The sequence below is a fragment of the Peromyscus maniculatus genome, chromosome 4 (genome assembly GCF_049852395.1).
Source record: "Peromyscus maniculatus bairdii isolate BWxNUB_F1_BW_parent chromosome 4, HU_Pman_BW_mat_3.1, whole genome shotgun sequence".
Classification (NCBI taxonomy): Eukaryota; Metazoa; Chordata; class Mammalia; order Rodentia; family Cricetidae; genus Peromyscus; species Peromyscus maniculatus.
Genome location: NC_134855.1, coordinates 10003193 through 10028288, shown reverse-complemented (window position 1 = coordinate 10028288; position 25096 = coordinate 10003193). Strand labels below are relative to the sequence as shown.

General features: G+C 45.4%; 1 protein-coding gene across 7 annotated transcripts in view; it reads left to right on the top strand.

The window, feature by feature from the left end:
* Positions 1 to 25096, top strand: part of Nup188 (nucleoporin 188) — a 59244-nt gene that overhangs the window by 24274 nt on the left and 9874 nt on the right. For all 7 annotated transcript variants that reach the window (XM_076568998.1, XM_076568999.1, XM_006983416.4 and 4 more), the window contains 21 exons: positions 197 to 408; positions 1627 to 1741; positions 2304 to 2504; positions 4475 to 4564; positions 6300 to 6365; positions 8157 to 8276; positions 8880 to 9006; positions 13448 to 13600; positions 13794 to 13920; positions 14113 to 14200; positions 14295 to 14371; positions 15185 to 15299; positions 17009 to 17129; positions 17251 to 17317; positions 18461 to 18589; positions 19345 to 19484; positions 21157 to 21263; positions 22401 to 22607; positions 22696 to 22865; positions 24194 to 24263; positions 24624 to 24691. In XM_076568998.1, coding sequence (XP_076425113.1) covers positions 197 to 408; positions 1627 to 1741; positions 2304 to 2504; positions 4475 to 4564; positions 6300 to 6365; positions 8157 to 8276; positions 8880 to 9006; positions 13448 to 13600; positions 13794 to 13920; positions 14113 to 14200; positions 14295 to 14371; positions 15185 to 15299; positions 17009 to 17129; positions 17251 to 17317; positions 18461 to 18589; positions 19345 to 19484; positions 21157 to 21263; positions 22401 to 22607; positions 22696 to 22865; positions 24194 to 24263; positions 24624 to 24691 — 2570 coding nt within the window. The remainder of the gene's footprint in view (positions 1 to 196; positions 409 to 1626; positions 1742 to 2303; positions 2505 to 4474; positions 4565 to 6299; positions 6366 to 8156; positions 8277 to 8879; positions 9007 to 13447; positions 13601 to 13793; positions 13921 to 14112; positions 14201 to 14294; positions 14372 to 15184; positions 15300 to 17008; positions 17130 to 17250; positions 17318 to 18460; positions 18590 to 19344; positions 19485 to 21156; positions 21264 to 22400; positions 22608 to 22695; positions 22866 to 24193; positions 24264 to 24623; positions 24692 to 25096) is intronic.

Below are 25096 nucleotides of genomic sequence, written 5' to 3'. Positions count from 1 at the left end.
TTCCCAGCAACCACATGGTGGCTCACAACCATCTGCAATGAGATCTGGTGCCATCTTCTGGCCAGCAGGGACACATGCAGGCAGAACACTGTATACATAATAAATAAATAAATCTTTAAAAAAAAAAAAAAGGAAAGAAAAAGGTAATTTGTTTTCTAGTCTAACTCTCTCTCCCATTTTCTCTATATTGGTGCAGACGGAACGCCAGGTGTCTCGATGGTTTGTTCAGTGCCTCCGGGAGCAGTCCATGCTGCTAGAAATTATTTTCCTCTATTATGCATACTTTGAGATGGCTCCTAGTGACCTACTGATACTAACCAAGATGTTCAAGGAGCAAGGATTTGGTAGTAGGCAGACCAATAGACACCTGGTGGATGAAACCATGGATCCTTTTGTAGATCGGATTGGGTGAGTCTGAGTGAATTGTGGTTCATGAAACTGTACAGTGTTTAAACCATTGGTATTGCAGTAACTCTGTGTGGACATGGAGAGGAAAGATGTACCTTCCATTGGGTGGGTAGGGAAGTGGGTGGGTGCCTGTGCTGACATGTTCTTGTTTACATAGGAGGTATAGTCTATAATTAACGGGGCTTGTTCTCTCAAAGCCCTCCTATTCTTTATTTATTTTAACATTTTTTTTTACTTTTGTAAAAAGAATATGTGTGTTTTGTAAGAGTGTTTTGCCTTCATATATATATGTGTACTGTTTCTGTGCCTGGTGCCTATGGAAGCCAGAAGAAGGCACTGAGTCCCTGAAATTGGTGTTACAAATGGTTGTGAACCACCATATGGGAGCTGGGAACTGAGCAGGATCCTCTGCAAAAGCAGCGAGTGCTCTTAGCTGCTGAGCCATCTCGATAGCCCCAAAGACATTCTGTCTTTTCATTTGTTTTTCAAGACAGTGTTTCTCAGTGTATAGCCTGGCCTGGGCTATTCTAGAACATGCTCTGTAGACCAGGCTGGCCTTGAACACAGGAATCCACCTTCCTCTGCTTCCCAAGCACTGGGATTAAAAGTGTGTGCCAGCAAAGACATTCTGTCTTACTCTAAGAGGTTCATTCATCTACTCAAGGGTGCTTGTTGAGCAGCTGCTGTAGGCACAGTGCAAGTGCATGCTGGCACTGAGAAGCACGAGGTACATTCTTTGCCTTCTTTGAGGTCACTGTCTCTCGTCTTTGAATTTATTTTTTCTGTTCCTATGGCCATGGATATATCCACATGTTGAGGCCTATTTTCTCAGTGAGCAGAGAAATACATTTGAGGAGTGAGAGCTGTGTCAGGTGTAGGTTGTAGCTATTGAAACCTTCAGTGCTAGTTCTGAGCTGCCCTGAATAATACGTACAGCCCCAGGTCAGTGTCAAGTCCTTGAAATTAAGATGTGCTGGAAACAGGCGTGTAAAGTACATTCCAAGGGTCTGGGATACACCTTTACTGGTATAGTGCCTACTTGGCACATGCAGGCCCTGAGTTTGGTCCTCAGCACCAGAAAACCAAGCAATGTCTGTGATAATAAAGAATGTGAAGACTCATTAAAACTATTGATAGCAAGTGTCTAACCTCTTGAAGCAGTTTCAGCACACCTCAGAACAACATGAATGAGACTGTGGTGTGGGTTGTCCTTTCTAGGTACTTCAGTGCCCTTATCCTGGTGGAAGGCATGGACATCGAGTCCTTGCACAAGTGTGCCTTGGATGACAGGAGAGAGCTGCACCAGTTTGCTCAAGATGGGCTGGTTTGTCAGGTGAACTTGGAAGGACAGTTTTCTCTTCTCAGTTGGTTTATAGTTAGTTTTTAGCCACTGAACATCCTGATGCACAGAATTTTCAGTTCTGTAATTTTAATTAGGTCTGGGAGAAGTCAAAGTTATTTGTGCAGAGATGATAACTAACTCTGCCATAGGGAGTAGAGTCACTAAGAGAGGTGGCCCCAGGACAACATCTTTGCGGTTATAGGCATTAGTAGGTTTTGTGAAGAAAAGAAAATGAACACTCAGTTAGGATGAGCAGAAAGACAGAAAGTGAGAGGTCATGGAAAGTTCGAGAAGTATCAGCCGATAACATCTCTAATTGTCTATTTGAACATGTATTTTATAGTTTTAAACTAAGATTGTGATAAAATGGGTAGAACAAGCTGTTGGTAGAAGTAGGAGTGATTGGTGTGTTATCAAGGTGGTTGGGGTGAAGATGTGTCAGTGTTGGTGCAGGGGAAGGCCTCAGTCGGGGGCCTTGCTGAGCGTGACGACATGCCTGGCTGGATCTGGACCTTGCTTTTTTACAGACACAAGTGCTTTCTCCCCTCGTTAGGATATGGATCGTGTGATGTTGACCTTGGGCGACATTCCACATCATGCCCCTGTACTTTTGGCCTGGGCTCTCCTCCGTCACACACTGAACCCCGAAGAGACCAGCAGTGTGGTCAGGAAGATAGGGGGCACTGCCATCCAGCTGAACGTGTTTCAGTACTTGACTCGGCTGCTTCGGTCGCTTGCCAGTGGGGGAAATGATGTAAGTCTGGTGGTTGAGCGTGAGGAGGGCAGGCCCTGGGGGACAATGACAACTCTAGTGTTGACGTGGGTCTTTGTGGTTTTCAGTCTTTATTGAGATAGGATCTCAGTCTGGAGCCCTGGCTGCCATAACCTCTCAAGGGCTGGAATTACAGGCATGTGCCACTGTGCCAGCTTTGTGACTGGTATTTGTAGGTGGTCAGACAGGAACTCTGCACTCCTGGTCTTCCTCAGTCTCTATGACAGAGTTCTGCTTGGAGTACTACCTGACCTACACATGAGAAAACTGAATCAACTCAGGAAGGTGTGATTTGTCCCAAGCAATAACCCTGAGCAAATGGTAAACAGTTTGAACTGATGATGAGCCTGACCCCTTTAGGGGTTCAGCCCCCCTTTCACAGGGGTCACCTATGACCATCAGAAACCACAATTAGTTACATTATGATTCATAACTGTAGCAAAATTACAGTTATGAAGTAGCAATGAAATAATTATGGTTGGGGTGACCACACCATGAGGAACTGTAGTAAAGGGTCCCAGCATGAGGAAGATGAGAACCACTGCCCTAGAGGGTGACTGGGGACATCTGACTGGGAACTGAGTCTTGATGGGGTTTGTTTCATCAGCTCATACTGATTGCTCAGGTGAAACACCAGGAGCAGGCTCAGTGGGCAGGTGAGCAGACTCTGACCCTGACCCTGGGATTAATCTGCTGTGCCACCAAAAAAAAAGAAAGAAGAGAAACTGAAAAGGAGATTTGGAGGTGGTAACCATTGGTTTTTTTACCCTACCGAGTAGAAGACTACCAGAAGTGCCTGTTCACAAATGTTTGTAGCATCCTTGTCATCATTACCTTCATAGTGGCCCGAATCTAGAGCTGGGGAAAATGCCCTTTATAGAAGCTATAAGTAAGCTCTGACAAATGGGACAGTGGACTGTTCTTCAGTGTAAAGAAGAAACCATGGGAAAACATGGAAGAGGGCTGTAGATAAGGCTCAGTTATACAGCACCCACCTAGCATACATGAAGCCCCAGGTTTGATTCCCAATTGTCATGGCCCAACCTCTCATGAAAAAAGACAGGAGAATCCTGATGCATATTACTAAGTAAAAGAAGTAGCTTTGAGGAAGCCACATAGTGTGTGGCTCCGGTAAGTGTGACAATCTGGGGACTGTCAGAAGAACAACTGCTCCCCAGGATGAGTTGGGAGGAAGGAGATGAATAAGCCAAATGAGATTTTTAGGACAGTATGACAATTCTGTCTGATGTCAGCTTAAAGCTGCTCGGAAAACTACTCTTTGGGGCTGGGGATTAAGCTCAGTGGTAGAGTATGAGCCCAGTCATTTCTTCATGAGAGCTTGGGTTCAAACCCTGGACCACAAGAAGTTTTAAAAAAGAAATTAGTCTTATCTGGGCGGTGGTGGCACACACCTTTAACCCAACACTTGGGAGGCAGGGGTAAGCAGATCTCTGAGTTTGAGGCCAGCCTGGTCTACAGAGTAAGTTTTAGGATAGCCAGGACTGTTATATCAAGAAATCCTTTCTCGAGACACACACACACACACACACACACACACACACACACACACACACACACACACACACACACACACACACACACACACACCTTAAAACAGAAGCAACCAATAGGCAGGCAGCTCTAGGTACTGCAAGTTGGTGGATATTGGTGTCTCATTTGGATTAGCTCATAGAGCCTCTAGTAAGTATCCAGTCTCCTTGCTGGATGTGGTTTTCTTTTTGTCCACAAAAACTTTGGTCCTTTTGAGTTTGGTTTTATTCCTGTGTTCTTATGTTTGTGAGTCTTCCTTCCTAATCTTGTAACTAAATTAGGGAAATATTAATGTTTGCGATTCCTTTTGCATTTGTTTTCAAGGATTCTATTGATATGATGGCTGAATTTTGGAAAGAGTTGTGTTACTCAGACTTAGTATTCACTCCTTTATCTTCCAGTGCACCACGAGTACCGCCTGCATGTGTGTCTATGGCCTCCTCTCCTTTGCCCTGACCTCACTGGAGCTGCACACACTTGGCAATCAACAGGTCAGTAAGTGATTTTCCTTAGGCTGCCTGACTGCCCCACATTTACAGCCCAGTCACGATGCGGCCCCTCAGATCTCATATAGCATTTTGTTTCACATGTTAATTTTTTCTTGCTATTTGTTTTCATTTATTATCATATGAATGAGATGTGAATTGTAGCAAAATCAGAAAGTGGTACCAAAGATACACTCCTATCACACAAGATGGGATTAGAATTATTATATATATTTATATATTATATATAATACATATATACATATTCTTTTAGCAGTTGAATGTATTCTTTCCATTTTACACACAGACACACGTACACCCTAAATTCTAATGTAATTCTGTATTGGAATCATGGTATATGTGATTATGTTTTGGTATCCACCAAGGATTAGGTCCAGGAACTCCCAAGTTTATCAAAATCCACTGATATTCACTTCCTGTGTATAAATAACAGAATGTTCATATAAAAGTTGTTCATGTTATTCTGTATACTTAAATCATCTCTGAGTTACTGATGATTCCTAGTATGTAAATAGTAGTTATGCTGTCTTGTTTAGGGAGTGATTACAGAGGAAAGTCTGCATGTTTGATACACAGACATGATTGTCCTGTCTTGTTTTGTATTTTGAGATGTAGTCTCATTTTATAGTCACATGGGCCTGAGACTAGGTAGACCAGACTGTTCTCAACCTCCCACATGTTGTAGACACCCCTTCTCAAATGGTTTTGGTTCATGGGTGGCTGAGACTGTCAGGTCGGCCTGACAGTTTGAGACCTACTGACACATGAGCTGCACACTGCCTGCTTGTGTATGTATTTTGTTGTTTCTGTTTTCTTTGTTTTGTTTTCGAACAGGGTCTCACTGTATAGCTCTGGCTAGTCTGGAACTTGTTTGTGAACCAGGCTGGCTTTGAACTCATGGAAATTTGCTCACTTCTGCCTCCTGAGTGTTGGGATCAAAAGTAGGCACTGCCTCACCTGGCCACTGTGTTGCATGAATTGGGCATGAGCTGCTGGGCTCAAGGGATCCAGAGATTAGTACTAACTACTAGGACTAGAGATGTGTACAACATATCTAGCTTTACTCGTACTTTAAAATTTTTTTAATTTAAAATTAGGAAAAACAATTTTAAAATAATATTATTATTATGGTATATAGATACATGGTATATTTGTACGTGCATGCCCATGAGCGAGTGCTTGAGTGGGGAGCTCAGAGGGAGACTTTTCAGTCAGTTCTCTCTTCAGCTGTTACATGGATCCTAGAGACTAAAGCTGGGTTGTCAGGCTGGTGGAGCAATGATTTTCCTCTGGGCTGTGCCTGGGGCTCCTTGTACTTTTTAATTAATTAATTAATTAATTAAATGTGCATTGGTGTTTTGTCTGTATGAGGGTGTCAGATTCCCTAGAACTGGAGTTACAGACAATTGTGAGCTGCCATGTGGGTGCTGGGAATTGCACTGGGGTCCTCTGGGTTCCAGGACTGCCAAGGTTACACAGAGAAATCCTGTCTCAGAAAAAAAGGTGAATGTGTGAATCTATCTGCAGATATGATGTGCATGCCTCAGTCTCCCAAGTAGTGCCTAGATCATAGGCCTGCGGCACCATCTCATACCTGTAACCAGAGTTCTTCCAGACATGCTGTGTGAACGTGTTTGTTGGTGTCTTTATGTTAATAGAATATCTCAAAAAAGATAAACTGGTTCATGCAGGGAGATCAACCCTTTCCTCCTCTTCGCAGGATATAATTGACACAGCATGTGAAGTCCTGGCAGACCCTTCTCTTCCTGAGCTCTTCTGGGGAACAGTAAGTGTGCTGGAGGGATTAGTGCTGAGACAATGTCTAGAGCAGTGGTTCTCAACCTCCCTGATGCTTCAGTCCTTTAATGCAATTCCTCATGCTCGGGTGACCTGCAAACTGTTGTAAGACTTTCTTGTTGGACTTTGTTTGGACCGCGGGGGGCCCCCCCCCTCCCCCAAATAATGACATGGAGACTTATTAATTATAAAAGCTTGGCCTTAGCTTAGGCTTGTTTTTAACTACCTGTTATAACTTAAATGAACCCATTTCTAGTCATCTACGTTCTAACACTTGGCTCTTTACTGCTCTTCATTCTGTGTCTCTGAGTCCTTCCATGTCTCCCTGGCAAAATCGCCTCTCTTCCTCCTGAAGTTCCTGGCTCTGCCCTGAAGTCCTGCCTAGCTATTGGCCATTCAGCTCTTTATTAAACCAATCAGGTGCTGTAGATAGGCAAGGTAAAATAGTAACACATCTTCACACAGTGAGATCAAATGTCCTGCAACTTCCAACCATAAAATTATTTTCATTGCTACTTCATTACTGTAATTTTGTTACTCTTATGAATTGTAATGTGTTTTCTGATGGTCTTAGGCAATCCCTGTGAAAGGGTCGTTCAACCCTCCCCAGAGGTGTTGCGACCCATAGGTTGAGAACTGCTGCTCTACAGAGGCCTGCAGACTCCCTGAGAGAAGCTGTTACAAACCATCTTTAGATGGGCATCTGTGTTGCTTGTGTGCTGCTTAAGCATTGACATGATTTGGGATAATTCTCACTTTAATAGAAGCATAACTGTAGTAGAATATTTTGAGGTGTGTTACTTTTGTTTATGTTGCATTTGTTTAACTCTGTGAAGCTGTGTTACTGTGCCTGTCTAAGACACCAACTGGCCAATAGCGAGTCAGGAGAAAGGATAGGCGGGGCTGGCAGGCAGAGAGAATATATAGAGGGAGAACTCTGGAAAGAGAGAGGGAGCCAGAGAAGGGGAGGACATCAGGGGCCAGCCACCCAGCTACACAACCAGCAAGCCACAGAGTAAGAGTAAGATTTACGGAAGTAAGAGAACGGGAAAAGGTAGGTGGGATAATTTAAGATAAGGAAAGCTGGCTAGAGACTAAGCCAAGCCATGGCTGGCCATTGTGAATTTATTTGGGAGGTGAGTGGAGGGCCCCCAAAAAGAGTAGAAAAAAAACACATAATGGAAGGAAGGGAATTGGATAGACAGGCAGTCTATTTTCAGGTCATGAATATTTTCTATCTTTTTTCAGTGGAATATGGATGTCATTTAAGAAACTAAAGGAAAGGGTTATTGCTAGATTTTCTTTTAAAGATATGAACTTAAAATTTTTTTTTTTTTTTTTTTTTTTTTTTTTTTTTTTTTTGCCAGGCGGTGGTGGTACACACCTTTATTCCCAATACTTGGGAAGCAGAGGCAGGCAGATCTCTGAGTTTGAGGCTAGCCAGGTCTACAGAGCAAGTTCCAAGACAGTCAAGGCTTCACAGAGAAACCCTATCTCAAAAACCAAAGAGAAAAAGAGAAAAGAAAATTTAAATTGTTTTGTTTCACGTGTGTGGATGTTAGGTCTGTACACATGTGCAGGCAGCCTATAGAGGCCAGAAGAGGATGTTGGGTACTGCGATGAGAGTTACGGATGGCTGTGAACTGCCATGTGGGAGCTGAGGCTACTGGAAGAGCAGTCAGTTTTCTTACCTGCTGAGCTATCTCTGCAGCCTGTATTTCTAGATTTTCTTAGGATTGTGGGCCCCTGTGACGAGGGATGACTTTCCTTTCCACCTTAGGAACCAACCTCTGGTCTTGGGATCATTCTGGACAGCGTGTGTGGGATGTTTCCCCATCTACTCTCCCCACTTTTGCAATTGCTCCGAGCCCTTGTGTCAGGGAAGTCCACTGCCAAAAAGGTGAGTGCTGTAGTCAGATCCCGAAGAGAAGTGGGAGGGCGCTGGTGGGGGTCACCTGGGACTCCTGTGTGCACTCTGCATTGGACGGCCACTGCCAGGACAAGAAGCTGTCTGAAGTGGAATGACAGATGCCAGTTCACCGCTGTCACCTCATTTCTGTGTGGTTACATAAGAGTCTTTCTAGGTACCTCTTTGGTGCCTGATGTCTGCTGATGAGAGGACCATGCATTTAGGACATGAGTAATAGTTGGGAGCGTGTGCTTTGTGTTCAGTGCTCTCCAGCTGCTGCAAGGTCCTGGATTTGATCCCCAGCACTGGAGTGGGTGGTGGGTGAGAGTGAGAGAGAAAGGAGAGGCAAGCAGAGAGAGGGGTGTGTGTGTGTGTGTGTGTGTGTGTGTGTGTGTGTGTGTGGTAAAGGGAGCTTGAGTGAGTTAGAGAGTGGTGAGGCTTAACTGACAAGAACAGAAGGCCGTTCCCCGAAGAGCCTGAGTCTGGGGGAAGTTGAGGGACAAGCACGTAAGTCTGGCTTAAAGAGCTGGCATGGAACCCTGTTGACCCATGAGTGAATGTATGACTCCTGGGTTTCCTTCTGGGTGTTGACAGGTGTACAGTTTCCTGGATAAAATGTCTTTCTACAATGAACTTCATAAGCACAAGCCCCATGATGTGCTCTCTCATGAAGATGGAACTCTTTGGCGGAGGCAAACGCCCAAACTCGTGTACCCTCTAGGTAAGACAGAGATGCTCTGCACCAGCCCTGTTTCAAGGCATCTGATTAGACCTAATGCTGGCTGGATCCTTTCCCTTCTCTTCTCACTGCTTGTTGAGTCACTGATAAAGAGATTCGGCTTGCAGTGATATAGGACCTGCTGGACTGTGGAGAATGTTCCAGAACTGAACAGTGCCTCTGCTTGCTTTCTCTTTCTCCTCCTTTCCTTCCCGCCCCCCATGACAGCCCCCCTCCTTTTTTTTTTTTTTTCTTTTTTTGTTTGTTTGTTTTGAGAGCATCTTGTTTTGCTACTAGCCTATACTGGCCTAGAATCCATGATTTTCATACCTCACCCTCCCAGGTGCTGGAGGTAAAATCATCTGCACCATACTGAGCTTCTGTCTCTCTCTCTCTCTCTTTTTTTTTAATTTGTTGGTTTGTTTTGTTTTGTTTTTGTTTTTCGAGACAGGGTTTCTCTATGTAGCTTTGGAGTCTGTCCTGGAACTCAGTCTGTAGCCTAGGCCAGCCTTGAACTCACAGAGATTTGCCTGTCTCTGCCTCCCGAGTGCTGGGATTAAAGGTGTGTGCCACCACCGCCAGGCTTTTTTTTTTTTAAGGTTTATTTATTTATTATAGGTGTCTGCCACCACTGTCCAGCCCCCCTTCCCCTCTCTCTCTCTCTCTCTCTTTTTATTTTATTATTTATTTATTTATTTATTTATTTATTTATTTATTTATTTATTTATTTTATTTATTTATTTTGAAACAGGGTTTCCCTGTGTTGTTTTGGTGCCTGTCCTGGAACTTGCTCTGTAGACCAGGCTGGCCTTGGTCTACCTGGCTCTGCCTCCCAAGTGTCTCTTTTTTAATTATTATTTCTGCATCACTAGATTCTCTTACTGTGTTTTTATTTTGTATTTATTTGTAACAAGGTAAGCAGGGAAGAGGTCTGTCCATCATATGATCAGTAAAACATCTGATGTATATGCTTCCACATATTTTCTATACTCTAACTCATATTTGACGTTTCTTCTTATAAAGAATGTTTAACCTGGCCATGGTGTCACACGCCTTAATCCCATCCCTCGGCAGGCAGAGGCAGGCGGATCTCTGAGTTCGAGGCCAGCCTGGTCTACAGAGTGAGTTCCAGGACAGCCAGGACTGCACATGAGAAGCCCTGTCTTGTGGTGGTGGTGGCAGCATGCCTAGCAGAGAGAGTCGGAGCCATTTGTTTAGTTGCTGTCCTCGTGTTCCTGTTGCTTTGATGAACACCACAACCCAAGCAAGCTGGGGAGGAGAGGGCTACCGTCACCCAACAGTTCATGTCACAGTTTATCAGAGGACGTCAGCAGGACTGAAGCAGAGGACACGAGAGAGCACTGCTTACTGGCTCGCTGTCCATGCCCTGCTCAGCCTGCTTTCTCGTACTGTATGTGACCACCCAGGGGTCATACGACCTACAGTGGGCTGGGCCTTCTACATCACCTGTCCATTAAAAAATGCTCCACAGGCTTACCTACAGGCCAGTCTGCTGGAGCATTATCTCAGTTGAGATTTTTTTCTTCCCTATTAGCATATGTTGTGTGACCAGGTAGTGGAGCATACTAACCCAACAGTCTTTTTTTGGTATTTTTTGTTTGTTTGTTTTTTCAAGACAGGGTTTCTCTGTGTAGCTTTGTGCCTGCCCTGGAACTCACTCTGTAGACCAGGCTGGCCTCGAACTCACAGAGATCCGCCTGTCCCTGCCTCCCAAGTGCTGGGATTAAGGGTGTGCGCCACCACCGCCCGGCTGGTCTTGCCTTTTTAAAGCAAGAAAGGAAATGTGAGTAGTAAGAAAGCACTAGTCATTGATCCATGGCACTCACTGCTTAGTTTGCAAAGAAAAACCGTGGTAGAGGGAAGTAGGAGGACATGGGGGCGGTCCACAATGCTAGAATCCCAGGGAGGTGTGTGTGTGTGTGTGTGTGTGTGTGTATGAATGAGAGAGAGAGAGAGAAACAGAGACTGAGAGAGGGGGAGGAGGGAGAGAGAGAGAGAAACAGAGAGACAGAGAGAGAGCCAGCCACAGGCTAGCTTTGTAATTTATCCTAACTTGATTACTTTTCACCCCCTTAAATTCTGTGGGTTTTGTTGTTTGCTTTTTTTTTTTTTTTTTTTTTGGTTTTTCGAGACAGGGTTTCTCTGTGTAGCTTTGCGCCTTTCCTGGGACTCACTTGGTAGCCCAGGCTGGCCTCGAACTCACAGAGATCCACCTGGCTCTGCCTCCCGAGTGCTGGGATTAAAGGTGTGCGCCACCACCGCCCGGCTATTGTTTGCTTTTTAAAATGTTTTCCCCACAGATTCTAAGCGGTTTGAGATAGAATCCCTCTCCTGTGCTTTACTGTTCTTTAGGAGTATATAGTTCAAGCCTTCTAGAGCTGCAAACCAATAAATCCCAGCAAACCTTGAATAGTTGGTAAGACAGAATATCAGTGCACAGAAAAAAAAAACAAAAATCCGTCTTTTGGTTACACATACGATTCAAATATTAAAGTAAAAGAAGATCAGTTTTGGCTGCCTTCTATATGTACATTGTTGATACTTACTAAATATTCCTGTATCATATTTGGTTTTAGTATATCAAGTTTGATTTAAAATCTTTTATGAAGGGGTTACTTGTTTGTTTTGTTTGTTTATTTTTTGAGACAGAGTGTCTACATAACCCTGGCTGTCCTAGAACTCACTGTGTAGACCAGGCTGGCCTCAAACTCAGAGATCCTACTGCTCTGCCTCCTGAGTGCTAGAAATTAAAGGTGTGTGCCACAGTGCTCTGCTCAGTGATACAGTCTTTACACAGTCTTCTGCATGCTATCAGGTATCCTTTCTATAAGTACAATGCTGGTTCCACAATGTCCAGAGACTTTGGATATTGTTTGCAAAGTGATGTCAGACTAAAATTAAGTGAAAATCCTGTGGCATTCCACTGACGTCAAAACCTTCCTGCACATGAAATGATATGCAACGTTGGTTGCAGGGCCAACCAATGCTGGCTTCCATGCCAGAGTCTGCCAAAACATTTTGAAGGAAGTAGGCCCGATTTGTCACCGTCACCCAGTATTTGGTGTCATTTTACAAAACAGACTTAAAAGCTATTGGGTTTAAAGAGGTAGAAAATAGACAATTCTTCTAATTACCTGTTTGCATGGATGGCTGGTAGTAAGATTTTAAATTGGGCTGATTATGGTGGAGGCAGAGTGAATTTGAGACCCAGTCTGTGGCATTCTACATAGCTAGTTCTAGGTCAGCCCGGGCTACATAGTGAGATCCTGTCTCAAAATGAAAGATTGGATTAGCAAACTGCATGGAAGAGATTGACATCCTAGAATTTCTACCTCCTCTTGAGTGGGGAATTCTATGAGAGAGTGTAAGTCCCAGTGGATTGTCTATTCTTCTGGCCCACCAGCATCATAGGTGTTAAATTCTTATACTCAGTCTCAGACATAACAGTATTTTCTTTACTGCCTGACACTTCCTGGGATAGTTATTGTTCTGGAGGGATTACTGCCTCTCCATCTTTCCCCAGTTGCCGAAATAGTGTTGCGGCTGTCCTGTGCTTGGACACACGCTTCAGACATAGTAATTACAGTCTCTGCTGCCTTTTACCAACCAGTGAGCATCCCATCTCCCTGCCTTGAGACCCAGTATGTAGCTAGGGTGAGAACAGCTTGTATAGCAATGTACGAGGCCAGCACTTGGAAAGACTCAAACAGTATTTGCCAGTTTAGTTCTCGCTTTTAGAATATTCCCTGGAGGTTAGTCAAAATAAATGGTTGTCTTCAGATTCTGCCTTAAAATATTTCGAGACCACTTGCTTTGTAAACCTTCTTGGTACTGGAGAGGTAGTACTAGAGAGTGGCTAAATGTGTATGCTGTTCTTCCAGAGGATGCCTCGGTACCATAGAGAGTGCATGATAAGATGGTTTCTGTGTGGCTTGTCTTGGTTGTTTGCCCTCTGCTACAATCTTCTGCAAGGACCAGAACTGCACAGAGAAACCCTGTCTTTAAAACAAGAAAGAGAGAAAGAAAAAAGGAGAAACATTTGGGGGCACGACCTCCGTTCCCAGGGGTCTTTAACGCATTGCATTCCTCCTGCTCCACCGTCAGGAGTCAGAGACTCAGGGGTGTGCAGCACTCCCACCCTCACTTTTGGTTTGTAAATTTCCCTGACAGGGTTTCTCTGGGTAGCCGTGTCTGCCCTGGATCTCACTCTGTACACCAGGCTGGCCTCGAACTCACAGAGATCCACAAGTGCTGCGATTAAAGGCGTGCGCCACCACTGCTCAGCCCTTTATCATGTTTCAATGTAACAGTTGAAGGAGTGTTGTCTGCTGTGGAGTCCCTGGGCGTGTGTGTAGTAGTGCTGTCTGGTAGAAGAGTCTCCTCTCACATTTGTTTGAGGATTACAGTGAGTTCTCTTCCATAGGGGGTCAGACCAACCTTCGAATTCCTCAGGGCACCGTGGGCCAAGTCATGCTGGATGATAGGGCTTACCTTGTACGCTGGGAATACTCGTACAGTAGCTGGACTCTCTTCACCTGCGAGATTGAAATGTTACTCCACGTTGTCTCCACGGCAGGTAAGGTCAGCTTTTGGATAGCAAGTGATGGGAAGAGTGGATGTGCTTGCAAGATTTGAAGGCTAGACCTAACTTCAAGATAGAATTCAAAGCTATCCACCTTTGGGGTCTGTGGGATTTGTTTATCTGGGTCTTACACTGATCTTTTTATAGAGTTCTGTGCCGAGAAGTCACAGGCCGTTTTTCCCCACAGATGTGATCCAGCATTGCCAGCGGGTGAAACCCATCATTGATTTGGTTCACAAGGTCATTAGCACAGACTTGTCCATAGCAGACTGTCTGCTGCCCATCACATCCCGAATCTACATGCTGCTGCAGCGGTGAGTCCCTGTGGTTGGCAGAGCTTGCTGCAGTGATTCTCTTGCTTTCCAGGAGCCTGGCCAAGAGCTCCTCTGTGGGAGGCCTTTAGGGATAGCTCTCCAGCTGAGGACTTTCCTGTTCCTTCAAGAGGAGTGTGGGGGAAACTGCTTGTTACTTGTTTTACTGGGTGCAGTGCTTTGTTTTTCAACCAGGTTGACGACCGTGATTTCCCCTCCTGTGAGTGTCATTGCTTCTTGCGTCAATTGCTTAACTGTCTTGGCTGCTCGGAATCCAGCAAAGGTGCGATGCCAAGTCTTTCTAACGGCTGAGGAGTATCACGGTTGGAGTACACATCTAGAGGGATGTGAATACCTAATTTCTTTTTCCTTCTCAGGTCTGGACTGATCTTCGACACACAGGCTTTTTGCCATTTGTGGCCCACCCTGTCTCCAACATGACTCAGATGATTAGGTGAGCCAGGTTCTGAGGGGGTAGACCGTACTCCCCACTATGAATCATTCCTAGTCAGGTCTAGCCTGGCTTTATTCATTTTAAAGAAGCTTCTTTAAATCCTCTGGGCCTTGAGGGTGAGTGAGGGTAAGGTGAATAGGAGGAGCTGGGGTACAGAACTGCTCTTCTCAGGGCACACTGGCGATTCAGTGTTTTATTTTGTTTTTGAGATAGGATATCATGATGTACCCCTGGCTGACCTGGAACTTGATGTGTAGACCAGGCTAGCCTCGAATTCACAGAGCTCTGCTTGCCTCTCCTCCTGAGTTCTGGATAGTTGACAGTTTTTAAACTTTGAGAAATAGAGTAAGGCTTTCCTCACCCAGCTGCAACTACATTAGCTATGTGGGCATCTACTTTTCAGCTGAGACATCCCAGGGCTGTTTGGATCCAGAGACTTGGTGTCCTATTCTCAAGCGCAGTCAGTGTGCTTTTCCTCCAATCTGAGGGTATGTGAGCTAGACCAGGTACTGAGACGCGGGCGCCATCTTACTACCTGAGCATGCTCACCTCATTCTCTGCTTAGATGACTGGTGCTTCCCTAATGGCTCATTTGATTTTTCACTCTAAACCTCTTGGAGTTGTACATCAATAAAACATAATCTTAAATTATTCCCTGGCTATAAAATTGCCTACATTTGATTATTTCCCTTTGAGGAGCTTTTGTATTTTATGCTGGAGCCATCTAGACAATAACAAGAATGCTGTAAAATCAGTTTCTTGGCCTTGAAATGTTGCTCATCAATTTATCCCTCTGCCTCTGTCTGTTCCTAGTGCGGAGGGAATGAATGCTGGAGGGTATGGCAACCTTCTGATGAACAGTGAACAGCCCCAGGGCGAGTATGGGGTCACAGTTGCCTTTCTGCGTTTGGTCACCACTCTTGTCAAGGTACCACCTGATGAGATGATTCTGGAACAGCTCCCCTGTTAGCTGCCTCTGTAGTCTTCTCTGTACGCAGGATCGCTGTTTGGGAGTTACGAAGCCTCGGCCTCTGTGGGTAGAGTGTGTGTCCCTGTGTGCCTTAGTGCTTGCTTAATGGTGTGAGTTTGTTTAGTCATCAGAAGGCTTGTAGTGACAGTTGAGAATTCTGTGGCTGCTGTGGTGCGTGTGAAGCTATTTTAACTGTTGTCTATGTGACTTTATATCTTGTCCCAGTGTGTGCCTGGATGCACCCTCCACAGGTCTAGTTTCATGGTCTGGTATTTACCATATAGGAGGTACTTGGATGTTTCTTACTTGGTTCTCTCATTTCTTTCTCTCTCTGTCTCTCTCTTTTTTTTCAAAGATTTATTTATTTATTATGTATACAGTGTTCTGTTTGCATGTATCCCTGCAGGCCAGAAGAGGTTGCAGATGGTTGTGCAACACTATGTGGGTGCTGGGAATTGAACTCAGGACCTCTGGAAGAACATCCAGTGCTCTTAACCTCTGAGCCATCTCTCCAGCCTCTCTCTCTCTCTCTCTCTCTCTCTCTCTCTCTCTCTCTCTCTCTCTCTCTCTCTTTCTCTCTCTCTCTCTCTCTCTCATTTGTTTGTTTTGTTTTTTGTGTTGTTTCTGGTTTTTCAAGCCTCTGCCTCCCAAATGCTGGGATTAAAGGTGTGCATCACCACCGCCACCACCACCACCACCACCACCCAGCTTCCTCATTTCTTTCTTAAGCAGATTGTGACTGTAAGCTGATAAATATTCAATGGATTGTGGCTCTGAAAAACTAGTGTATAGTTAGGGACAAGAATTTTGGAATTGAATAGAATTAGAATGACACTTGAAGTCCATTACTTAGTACTTGAATTTTTTTGACCTTAGGCAATTCCGAATTTCTGAGAGCTTCTATAGACTAGGAATAGGATATGGTCACTACCTGATGGGAGTTTACAGGCTGCACATGGAGATCGTTCAGCAGCCAGCTTGGTGTCCCCAGACTGTAATCCTACCTTCTCAGGAGCCAGACACAAAAAGCTGACAAGTTCAAAGTCTGCTTGGGCTTCAGTGTAAGATCAAGGCCAGGCCTGCAGAATGTAGTTCAGTGGTATAGTACTTGTTATATGGATGAGGACCTGGGCTTAATCCAATTATTACTGTATATGTACAAAAAACAGTCAACACATCGCATATATCCTTCCTGTAGGAATACGTAAAGGCTTAGAAATAAATCAGTCATTGTGTGGAGTCAACGTGAGCAGTCTCCAGTTTTATGATACAGAGACTGGAATTAATCACACTATTAGAAGAGAGAATTTGGGGCATCGATGTTCCCCTCTGAGGTTTTATGATAGTTGAGCTTTGGGTGTGGGTGACAAATCATTGGCAGTCAATGGCTTTCTTTGTTGTTGACAGTTCGCCATCTTTGATGGTTAGGGTACCTCTCTCTTCCTGCTCCTTCATGTCAACACCTTTGGTGATACTGTCACCTTGCCTTTTTAGTTGTTTTCTCTGTTCACAGTATAGCTTCAGTTGACATAGGAATTTCTCCTTCTATTGGTCAGTGTGTTCCTAGTTCTCCTTTGGACCTGTCTGCATTTTTTGAGGTTAAATCTTGAGTAATAAAGGATCCTTTCTTACATGGACAAGGCCCTTACAGAAATGCTTTCCCATAGGGACAGCTTGGTAGTACCCAGAGCCAAGGCCTGGTGCCATGTGTGATGTTCGTGTTGAAGGAGATGCTTCCCAGCTACCACAAATGGCGCTATAACTCTCACGGTGTGCGGGAACTGATTGGTAAGGACAGCATGGGCTGAACACCCTAAAGCCTCTGGCTCCCTGAAGATCTTTCCCTCCCTTCTTTGGTGAAGATCATCAACACAAGGCTGCATCTTTGCTTGTCTTTTCTGCGGTCTAGGTTGCCTAATTCTGGAGCTGATTCATGCAATACTGAACCTGTGCCAAGAGACAGACCTACATAGCAGGTAATGGGGACTGTGGGACTCAGCAAGGAGGACACTGTATGGGTGTCTCAAGCACCCTCATTTCTTCCTGATGTCCCACCGTAATTGACTCCTGTCTTACCTAGGATTTCTATTGCTGATGAAACACCGTGTCTAAAAGCACCTTGGGGAGGAAAGGGTCTACATTACAGTCCATCACTGAGGAAAGTCAGGGCAGGAGCATGAAGGCAGGAGCTGATGTAGACCCCAGGAAGAAACACTGCTTACTGGCTTGCTCATTCTTCTTTCTTGTACACTCCAATGCTACCTGCCCAGGGATGGTACCAACCATAATGGGCTGGGCCCTCCCACATTAACCACCAATTAAGAAAATACCCCACCGGCCAATCTGGTGGGGACATTTTCTCAGTTAAAGTTCCCTCTTCACAAATGACTACCCTTTGTTAAGTTGACATAAAGTACTAACCCAAACCCAGAGCTCATTCATCTCGCTATGATGTACTGTCCCTGACTTGGGTGTCATTCCTCCCTGTCGTCAGAGAAGGACAGGTGAAGGTGCATGTCCGTACGCATAATCATCTGCTATGATCATTATAAAATAATGCATGGTCGTGCAGTGGTGTGCACGCCTTTAATCCCAGCACTCGGGAGGCAGAGCCAGGCGGGTCTCTGTGAGTTTGGGGCCAGCCTGGTCTACAGAGTGAGATCCAGGACAGGTACCAAAACTACACAGAGAAACCCTGTCTTTTTTTTTTTTTTTTTTAAAGATGCATGTCCATTAGAAAGTCTCATGTGGTGCAATGTGCTATAGCAGAGGTGCCTATTACCTAGTCAGTACAGATTGCAGGCTTTTCTATTCAATGCATTCACTGCTCTGTAACTTGATTCTGGGCCCTCCCTTTTTGTCATACTTCCTTAAGTGTTATGAATGGATTACTCCTGAATTATTTCAGTAAATGCATCCATTAAGTGATGTGTGTTTAGTTTACTTCTCAGGGTGGTCTTTAGGACCAAGTCTGAGAAAAGTGTTCAGAATCTCTTCCTTTCGCAGACACCTAATCTGCCTCACCCGTCTCCAGTTGGCTAGGCGCATCAGGGCAGCGCTGCTCCCTTCTGAATAAGAGCTCTGAGGCTCCTAGTAACTGAGAGCCCTCTGTCTTCCAGCCACACACCCAGCCTGCCGTCCCTCTGCATCTGCAGCCTGGCGTATACAGAAGCCGGACAGACAGTCATCAGTATCATGGGGATTGGTGTGGACACCATAGACATGGTGATGGCTGCTCAGCCCCGCAGGTAGGGCCTCCTCTGTGCGTGTCCGTTGGTCTTCAGGGTACCCTGCATTTTCTAAGAACTCCGTCTTAGCTTAACTTGTAGTTGCTTTGTTTGTTTTCCCTACTTTTCTCCTTTTAAAGATAAATATAATTCCATCATTTTCCTCTTTCCCTTTCCTCCTTCCGCCTCCTTCCATCTCCTCCCCTTGCACTCCTTCAGATTGATGGCCTGTTTTCCTTTGTTAATTGTTAAACACGCCCACACCCACACACACAAATTGTGTGTGCATAAGCAGAAATACAACTTGCTCAGTATGTTTGATGTTGCTGATAGGATTTCGAAACTGACCAATTGGTATTGGATGATCAGTTAAGGGGCTAATCTCTGAGAAAGACTTTCTCCTGTTCTTAGCATTCCTTGCTTACCTGTAGTTCTCTGTTTAAGCGTGGAGCCCTGTGAGATTTCTCCCTCCCCTTCCTTAGCATGTCAGTTGATGTTGTATTCCTTCAGGTCTTGTTTAGGTAGCCATGTTGTTGGGGTGAGGTTTCATTTCATTTCTTGAAGACACAATCTCATAACAGCTTTCGTGGTCTTTGCAGTTTCTTTTTAAAAATAACTTTAATTCCTAGGCTGTAGCTAGTGGCTGCTGCATAGCCTCTTTCCTAGTCAGGACTGGGGCCCCTAGAAGCTGGTGAAGAGGCTGATTCGTGAAAATACACATGCTGTGAGTGAAATCATGTTGTCTAAATTAACAGTGATTTCCATTTGCACCCTAGTGATGGGCCAGAAGGTCAGGGCCAGGGTCAACTGCTGATCAAGACAGTGAAGCTGGCATTCTCTGTCACCAACAATGTTATTCGGCTGAAACCTCCTTCTAATGTGGTGTCCCCTCTGGAACAGGCTCTCACACAGCATGGTATGTATTTTATGCCCTATGATTGGACATGAAAGTTGTTCTCAGCTCATTTCCCTGACTTGGAAACAAGGGGCCTGGATCATACTTTATTCTGGCCTCCTGTTGTTGACATAGTAATGCATGAGGCTGGAGGCTGGAGTCACATTTCCTTGGTTCAAATTCAGGTTTCTGCCAGCTGCGTGACAACCTCAGCAACCCCAGCATCCTTGGGAGACTGAAGCGGGAATATAAGGCCAACTAGGGCTACCTAATAAGTTGAGTTCTAGGCCACCCTGATGACTACATTGTGAGACCATATCTTAAAAACAAAGATTTTGGGGCTGGAGAGATGGCTCAGCGGTTTAGAGCACTGGCTGCTCTTCTAGAGGACCGTGGTTCGATTCCCATCACCCACATGGCAGCTCACAACTGTCTGTAACTCCAGTTCCAGTGGATCCAATATACCCTCATACCAATGCACATAAAATAAAGTTAAAATAAAACTGAACAAACTAAGATTTCTTACCTGTAGGATGGGGATAACAGCACTGTCCCTAAGGAGAAAATGGAAGTGAATAGATAACCTAACAACATACAGAGGAGATGGAGAGTGGGGCTCATGCCTTTATTCCCAGCACTCCAGAGGCAGAAGGGCCAGGGCCAGCTGCTGGTCAAGACAGTGAGGCTGGCATTCTATCACCAGTTCCTGACAGACCTCTCAAAAGAAACAGGAAAACCTTCAAACAAACAAACACAAGAAAACTTTCAAAGCACACATTGACTCATATTAGAGTATGACTGTAAATTGGCTTAATCTGTGGCTCAATCTCATTTACAGTAATGTTTTATATCATCTAAGACCATTTATAACTTTTTTCCCACTTGCTATGCTGGGGATTGAACTCAGGTCCTTATGCACATTAGCAGGTGCTCTGCTATTGAATTACTGCTCTGGCCCAGTTATTTTATTTTAGTTTCCTTTGAGACATAGGCTGGCCTTAAACTGTCTTTGTAGCCAAAGGGGTCCTTGAACTCTCTTTTGCTTTTTTATTTTTATTATGTTTCTGTGCATTATGTCTGGGAATTAGCTCTTTCTTTCCACTGTGTGGGTCCTGGAGTCACTCTGGTCATCAGGCTGAGCAGCAAGGACATTAGCTCGTAAGCTGTCTCACTAACCCCGTCCTTCAGTTCCCAGTCCTCCTTTGTTCACCTCCCAGCTGCCAGGATTACAAGTGTGTACTGCCTTGTCCAGCCAGAGAGGTTTTTCTTTCCGTGTGTGTGTGTGTGTGTGTGTGTGTGTGTGTGTGTGTGTGTCTGTCTGTCTGTCTGTCTGTCTGTCTGTCTGTCTGTCTGTCTGTCTGTGTGTGGGGGGCTGTGGGGCTGTGGGGCTGGTTCTCTCTCTCCACCTTGTGGGTTTTGGGGCTTGAGTCAGGTCCTCAGGCTTGGCGAAGGGCCTTTACCCACTGAACCAGCTCACTGGCTTTCCTGCTTAAGGTTTGAGGTTTAAGGTTTTTTCTTCTTCTTTCCTTTCTTTCTTTTTTTTATTTCTGTACAGTGGCTTTTGTAACTTATTTATTAAAGATTATTTCCTTAAAAATATATCTTTGCCATTGATGCAATGGCCACCTGGACTTATTCTGGCCCATTGGAAGAATTCTAATAGGCATGCTGCTGTCTGTTTTCTTTGCTTCAGGTGCCCATGGGAACAACCTCATTGCTGTTCTAGCCAAGTACATCTACCACAGACATGACCCAGCTTTGCCTCGTCTGGCCATCCAGCTGCTGAAACGTCTGGCTACGGTAGGATCTGTGTAGCCAGCTAGAGTGCTGGGACGTGGGCTCTCCTTGCTGCTCTCTGGCTCTCCACCACTTCTTTTTTTTAAGTCTCTATGTAGTGCCTGCTAAGGAAACCCGAGACCTTAGGCACGTTGGGCAAGCAGTCTCCCACCGAGTTACATACCTCTAGCCTCCTTGAGAACAGTTAAGAGCACTGTGCTCCTCCAGAGGACCTTCCTTCAGTTCCAGCACCTGGCACCCTCTTCTAGCTTGCATGGCCACCAGGCACACATGTGGTGCACAGACAAATGAAGCCAAAATACCCATATACATAAAAAGATGTGTTCTTGTTCTTACACAGAACTCTACCAAATACTGTTGACTAACAAGCTTGTAGTAGTCTGAACTCTTTGTTTTCCTTCTTAAATGTAATTTAATTTCATTACTTCAGTGATGTGGATGTATATGTTTGTGTGTGGATATGTGCACTTGAGTGCAGGTGCCCACTGAGGCTAGAAATGTTGGACCCCAGGAACTGGCGTCACAGGCGGTTGTGAGCTGCCTGATGTTGGTGCTGGGAATCAGCCTCAGGTCCTCTGTGAGAGCAGCACCTGCTTTCACCACTGAGTCACCTCTCCAGCCCCCATTTTTATTTTTATTTGTCTTTATGTGTATGAGTGTTTTGTCTGCATGTGTGTATGTATGTACACTTGCTCATCAGCAGATCCGGAGTCCTCTGCCTTCTGCCTCCCCAGTACTAGGATTAATAGGCTCCTCGGTCCCAGCCCAAGGGCCTGAGGATCTGAACAGATGTCTTCATGCTTGTGCAGCAAGCACTTAACTGACCCACCTCTCTCTCCAGCCCTTACGTACTACTTCTCTCTCTTCTGTACATTCTTTCACTCCAGAGATTTAACTTGGGTTGTTTGGAGTTTTTTTGGGGGACGGTGAGACAGGGTTTCTTTGTAGTTTTGGTACCTGTCCTGGGACTCGCTCTGTATACCAGGCTGATCTCCAACTCACAGAGATCCGCTTGCCACCGGCCGCCCGGCTGGGTTGTTTTCTTATTTTCCATCTACTGGAATTCTTCAGTGCCTTTCTGCAGAATTGCGCTGGAGTATTTTGGGACAAAGCCCTAACCCTGTGTGCTCTGGTCTCCAGGTGGCCCCAATGTCAGTGTATGCTTGTCTGGGCAGTGACGCAGCTGCCATTCGTGATGCCTTCCTGACCCGCCTGCAGAGCAAGATCGAGGACATGCGCATCAAAGTCATGATTCTGGAGTTCCTTACTGTTGCTGTAGAGACGCAGCCAGGTCTCATTGAGCTGTTTCTGAACCTGGAGGTGAAGGATGGCAGCAGTGGCTCCAAGGTCAGCCTGTGCCTTGGGTGGAGCTGGGCGACAGAGCTTCTTGGAAGTTCAGTTATGGAACTTGCATGCTCACCTGTTCCTCCTGTAGGAATTCAGCCTTGGTGTGTGGAGCTGTCTCCATGTGGTGCTGGAGCTGATTGATTCCCAGCAGCAAGATCGATACTGGTGCCCACCCCTGTTGCATCGTGCAGCCATTGCCTTCCTTCATGCCCTGTGGCAAGACCGTAGGGACAGTGCTATGCTTGTCCTCAGAACCAAGTAAGTCTCCTCCGAGTGGTAGCTGACCCATGAATTTGACTATAAAATGGAAGTGGGTTTGTTAGGAGTTCACCAGATTATGCACAGAATCCTTAGCATACAATTCAGTACCGGGGACTCTCACATGTCTTTTTATTTGTTTGCTTTTTGGGGACAGGGTCTTAGTGTATAACTTTGGCTGACCTGGAGCTTGCCATGTAGACCTGGCTGGCCTCAGACTCAGTAGCAATCCTGTAGCCTCTGCTTCCCAGGTGCAGGGATTAAAGGCTTTTACCACCACACCTGGCTGGAGTTTTTGTTTTTGTTTTTTTGAGCTGAGGACTGAACCCAGGACTTTGCGCTTGCGGGGCAAACACTCTACCACTGAGGTAAACCCCCAACCCCTGTTTTTGTTTTTAAACAATTAAAAATACAGGGTTTTGGTTTTTTGGTTTTTTTTAAATTTTGTGTGGTTGCAAGCACATATCACAGTGCTTTGGTGGGGGCGGGGGGGCACAGGACAACTTCTGTGGCGTGGGTCCCAGGGACTGAACTCAGATCCTCAATCTGGGTGATGGGTGTCTTTATCTACTGAGTCTCCTCATCAGCCCCAGTTGCACTTCTTCTTTTTTTTTTTTTTTAATGCACATTGGTGTTTTGCCATGGGTGTTGGGTCCCCTGGCACTGGAATTACAGACAGTTGTGAGCTGCCAAGTGGGTGCTGGGAATTGAACCCGGGTCCTCTGGAAGAGCAGTTAGTGTTCTTAACCCCTGAGCCATCTCTTCAGCCGCCTCCCCCCCCCCCCCAGATGCACTTCTGTGTTGTTTTACACAGAAGATCTCTGTATAACAGTCCTGGCTGTCCTGGAACTTGCTTTGTAGACCAGGCTGGGCTCGAACTCACAGAGATCTGCCTGCCTCTGCCTCCCAAGTGCTGGGATTAAAGGTGTGCACCACCACTGCCTGGCTGGGAGATGGAATTTTATTTATGGACTTCTTACTTTTTTTTTTTTTTTTTTTTTTTTTTTTTTTTTGCTTTTTTTTTTTTTTTTTTTTTTCAAGACAGGGTTTCTCTGTGTAGCTTTGCGCCTTTCCTGGAACTCACTTTGGAGACCAGGCTGGCCTCGAACTCACAGAGATCCGCCTGCCTCTGCCTCCCGAGTGCTGGGATTAAAGGTGTGCGCCACCACCGCCCGGCAACTTCTTACTTTTATATAGGAATAGTTTGATTTATGAAAAACATTTTAGGGTTGGGACATTAAAGTATGAAAAAATACCTGCAAGGGGAACTAGAGAGAAGGGGCTATGAGAAAGAAAAAGTGTTATTTCAACAAGTGTTTTTGTTCCAGGCCCAAGTTTTGGGAGAATTTAACCAGTCCACTGTTTGGAACTCTTTCTCCTCCCTCAGAGACATCTGAGGTGAGCCATGGTGGAGGGTAGGACAGTGGCTGGGAGTCCCTGAGAGGAAGGGTTGGTCTGTAAGGTGGAGAAGAGGATTCTGCCTTGAGTAACATAAAGAATGTTTCCCAAGAAGCTCCTTCTGCAGAGCAATGCCTGCTTCCTGTCCTATGAAAAGCACAGTGGCCTACCTGCTCTGGGTGGAAGGCTCTGGTGTCTCCACAGTGCACATGTTGCCCTGCCCAGTGGCTGGTGCCCATTTGCATTCTATAAATGTGTGTTTACATGTTTTCTCAGTGTTCGGTCTTTGCTCTCAGTGAGGGTGGGATGGAGATGTGTTTCTCCATGTAATTAGTGTGTTTTGTTCTCTCCCCTCCACAGCCCAGCATTTTGGAAACCTGTGCCCTAATCATGAAGATAATATGTTTGGAGATATACTATGTAGTTAAGTGAGTCCTTTTCCCTGTGAGGTGGTTTTGTTGTTCTTACTGTTTGTGTAGTGCTGGGGTCAAACTCCAGGCCTTTTGCATGCTAAGCAAGTGCCCTACCAATGAGCAATGTCTCCAGCACTATCCCATGAAACGTTAGTCCAAGATGGAGGGGTGGGAAATGGTGGAGGCCTAGCACTGAATGCATGGTTGCTTAGCAGGGCAGACAAGAGAGAAGGTTTGGCCCGTTTTTTAGTGAACTTTCCCTGGCCAGTCCATTGATTTATGGTTGTCAGAGTTAGTGTTAAGAGTCTGTGTGACTGGAATTTGATGGAGTAGGAGGCTTTCCTGAAAGGACCTCAGCCTCACGCATTATGCTGGAGCTGATCCTGTAGCTGGCTGCCATGTGAGCTGGTTTCCTGTGCC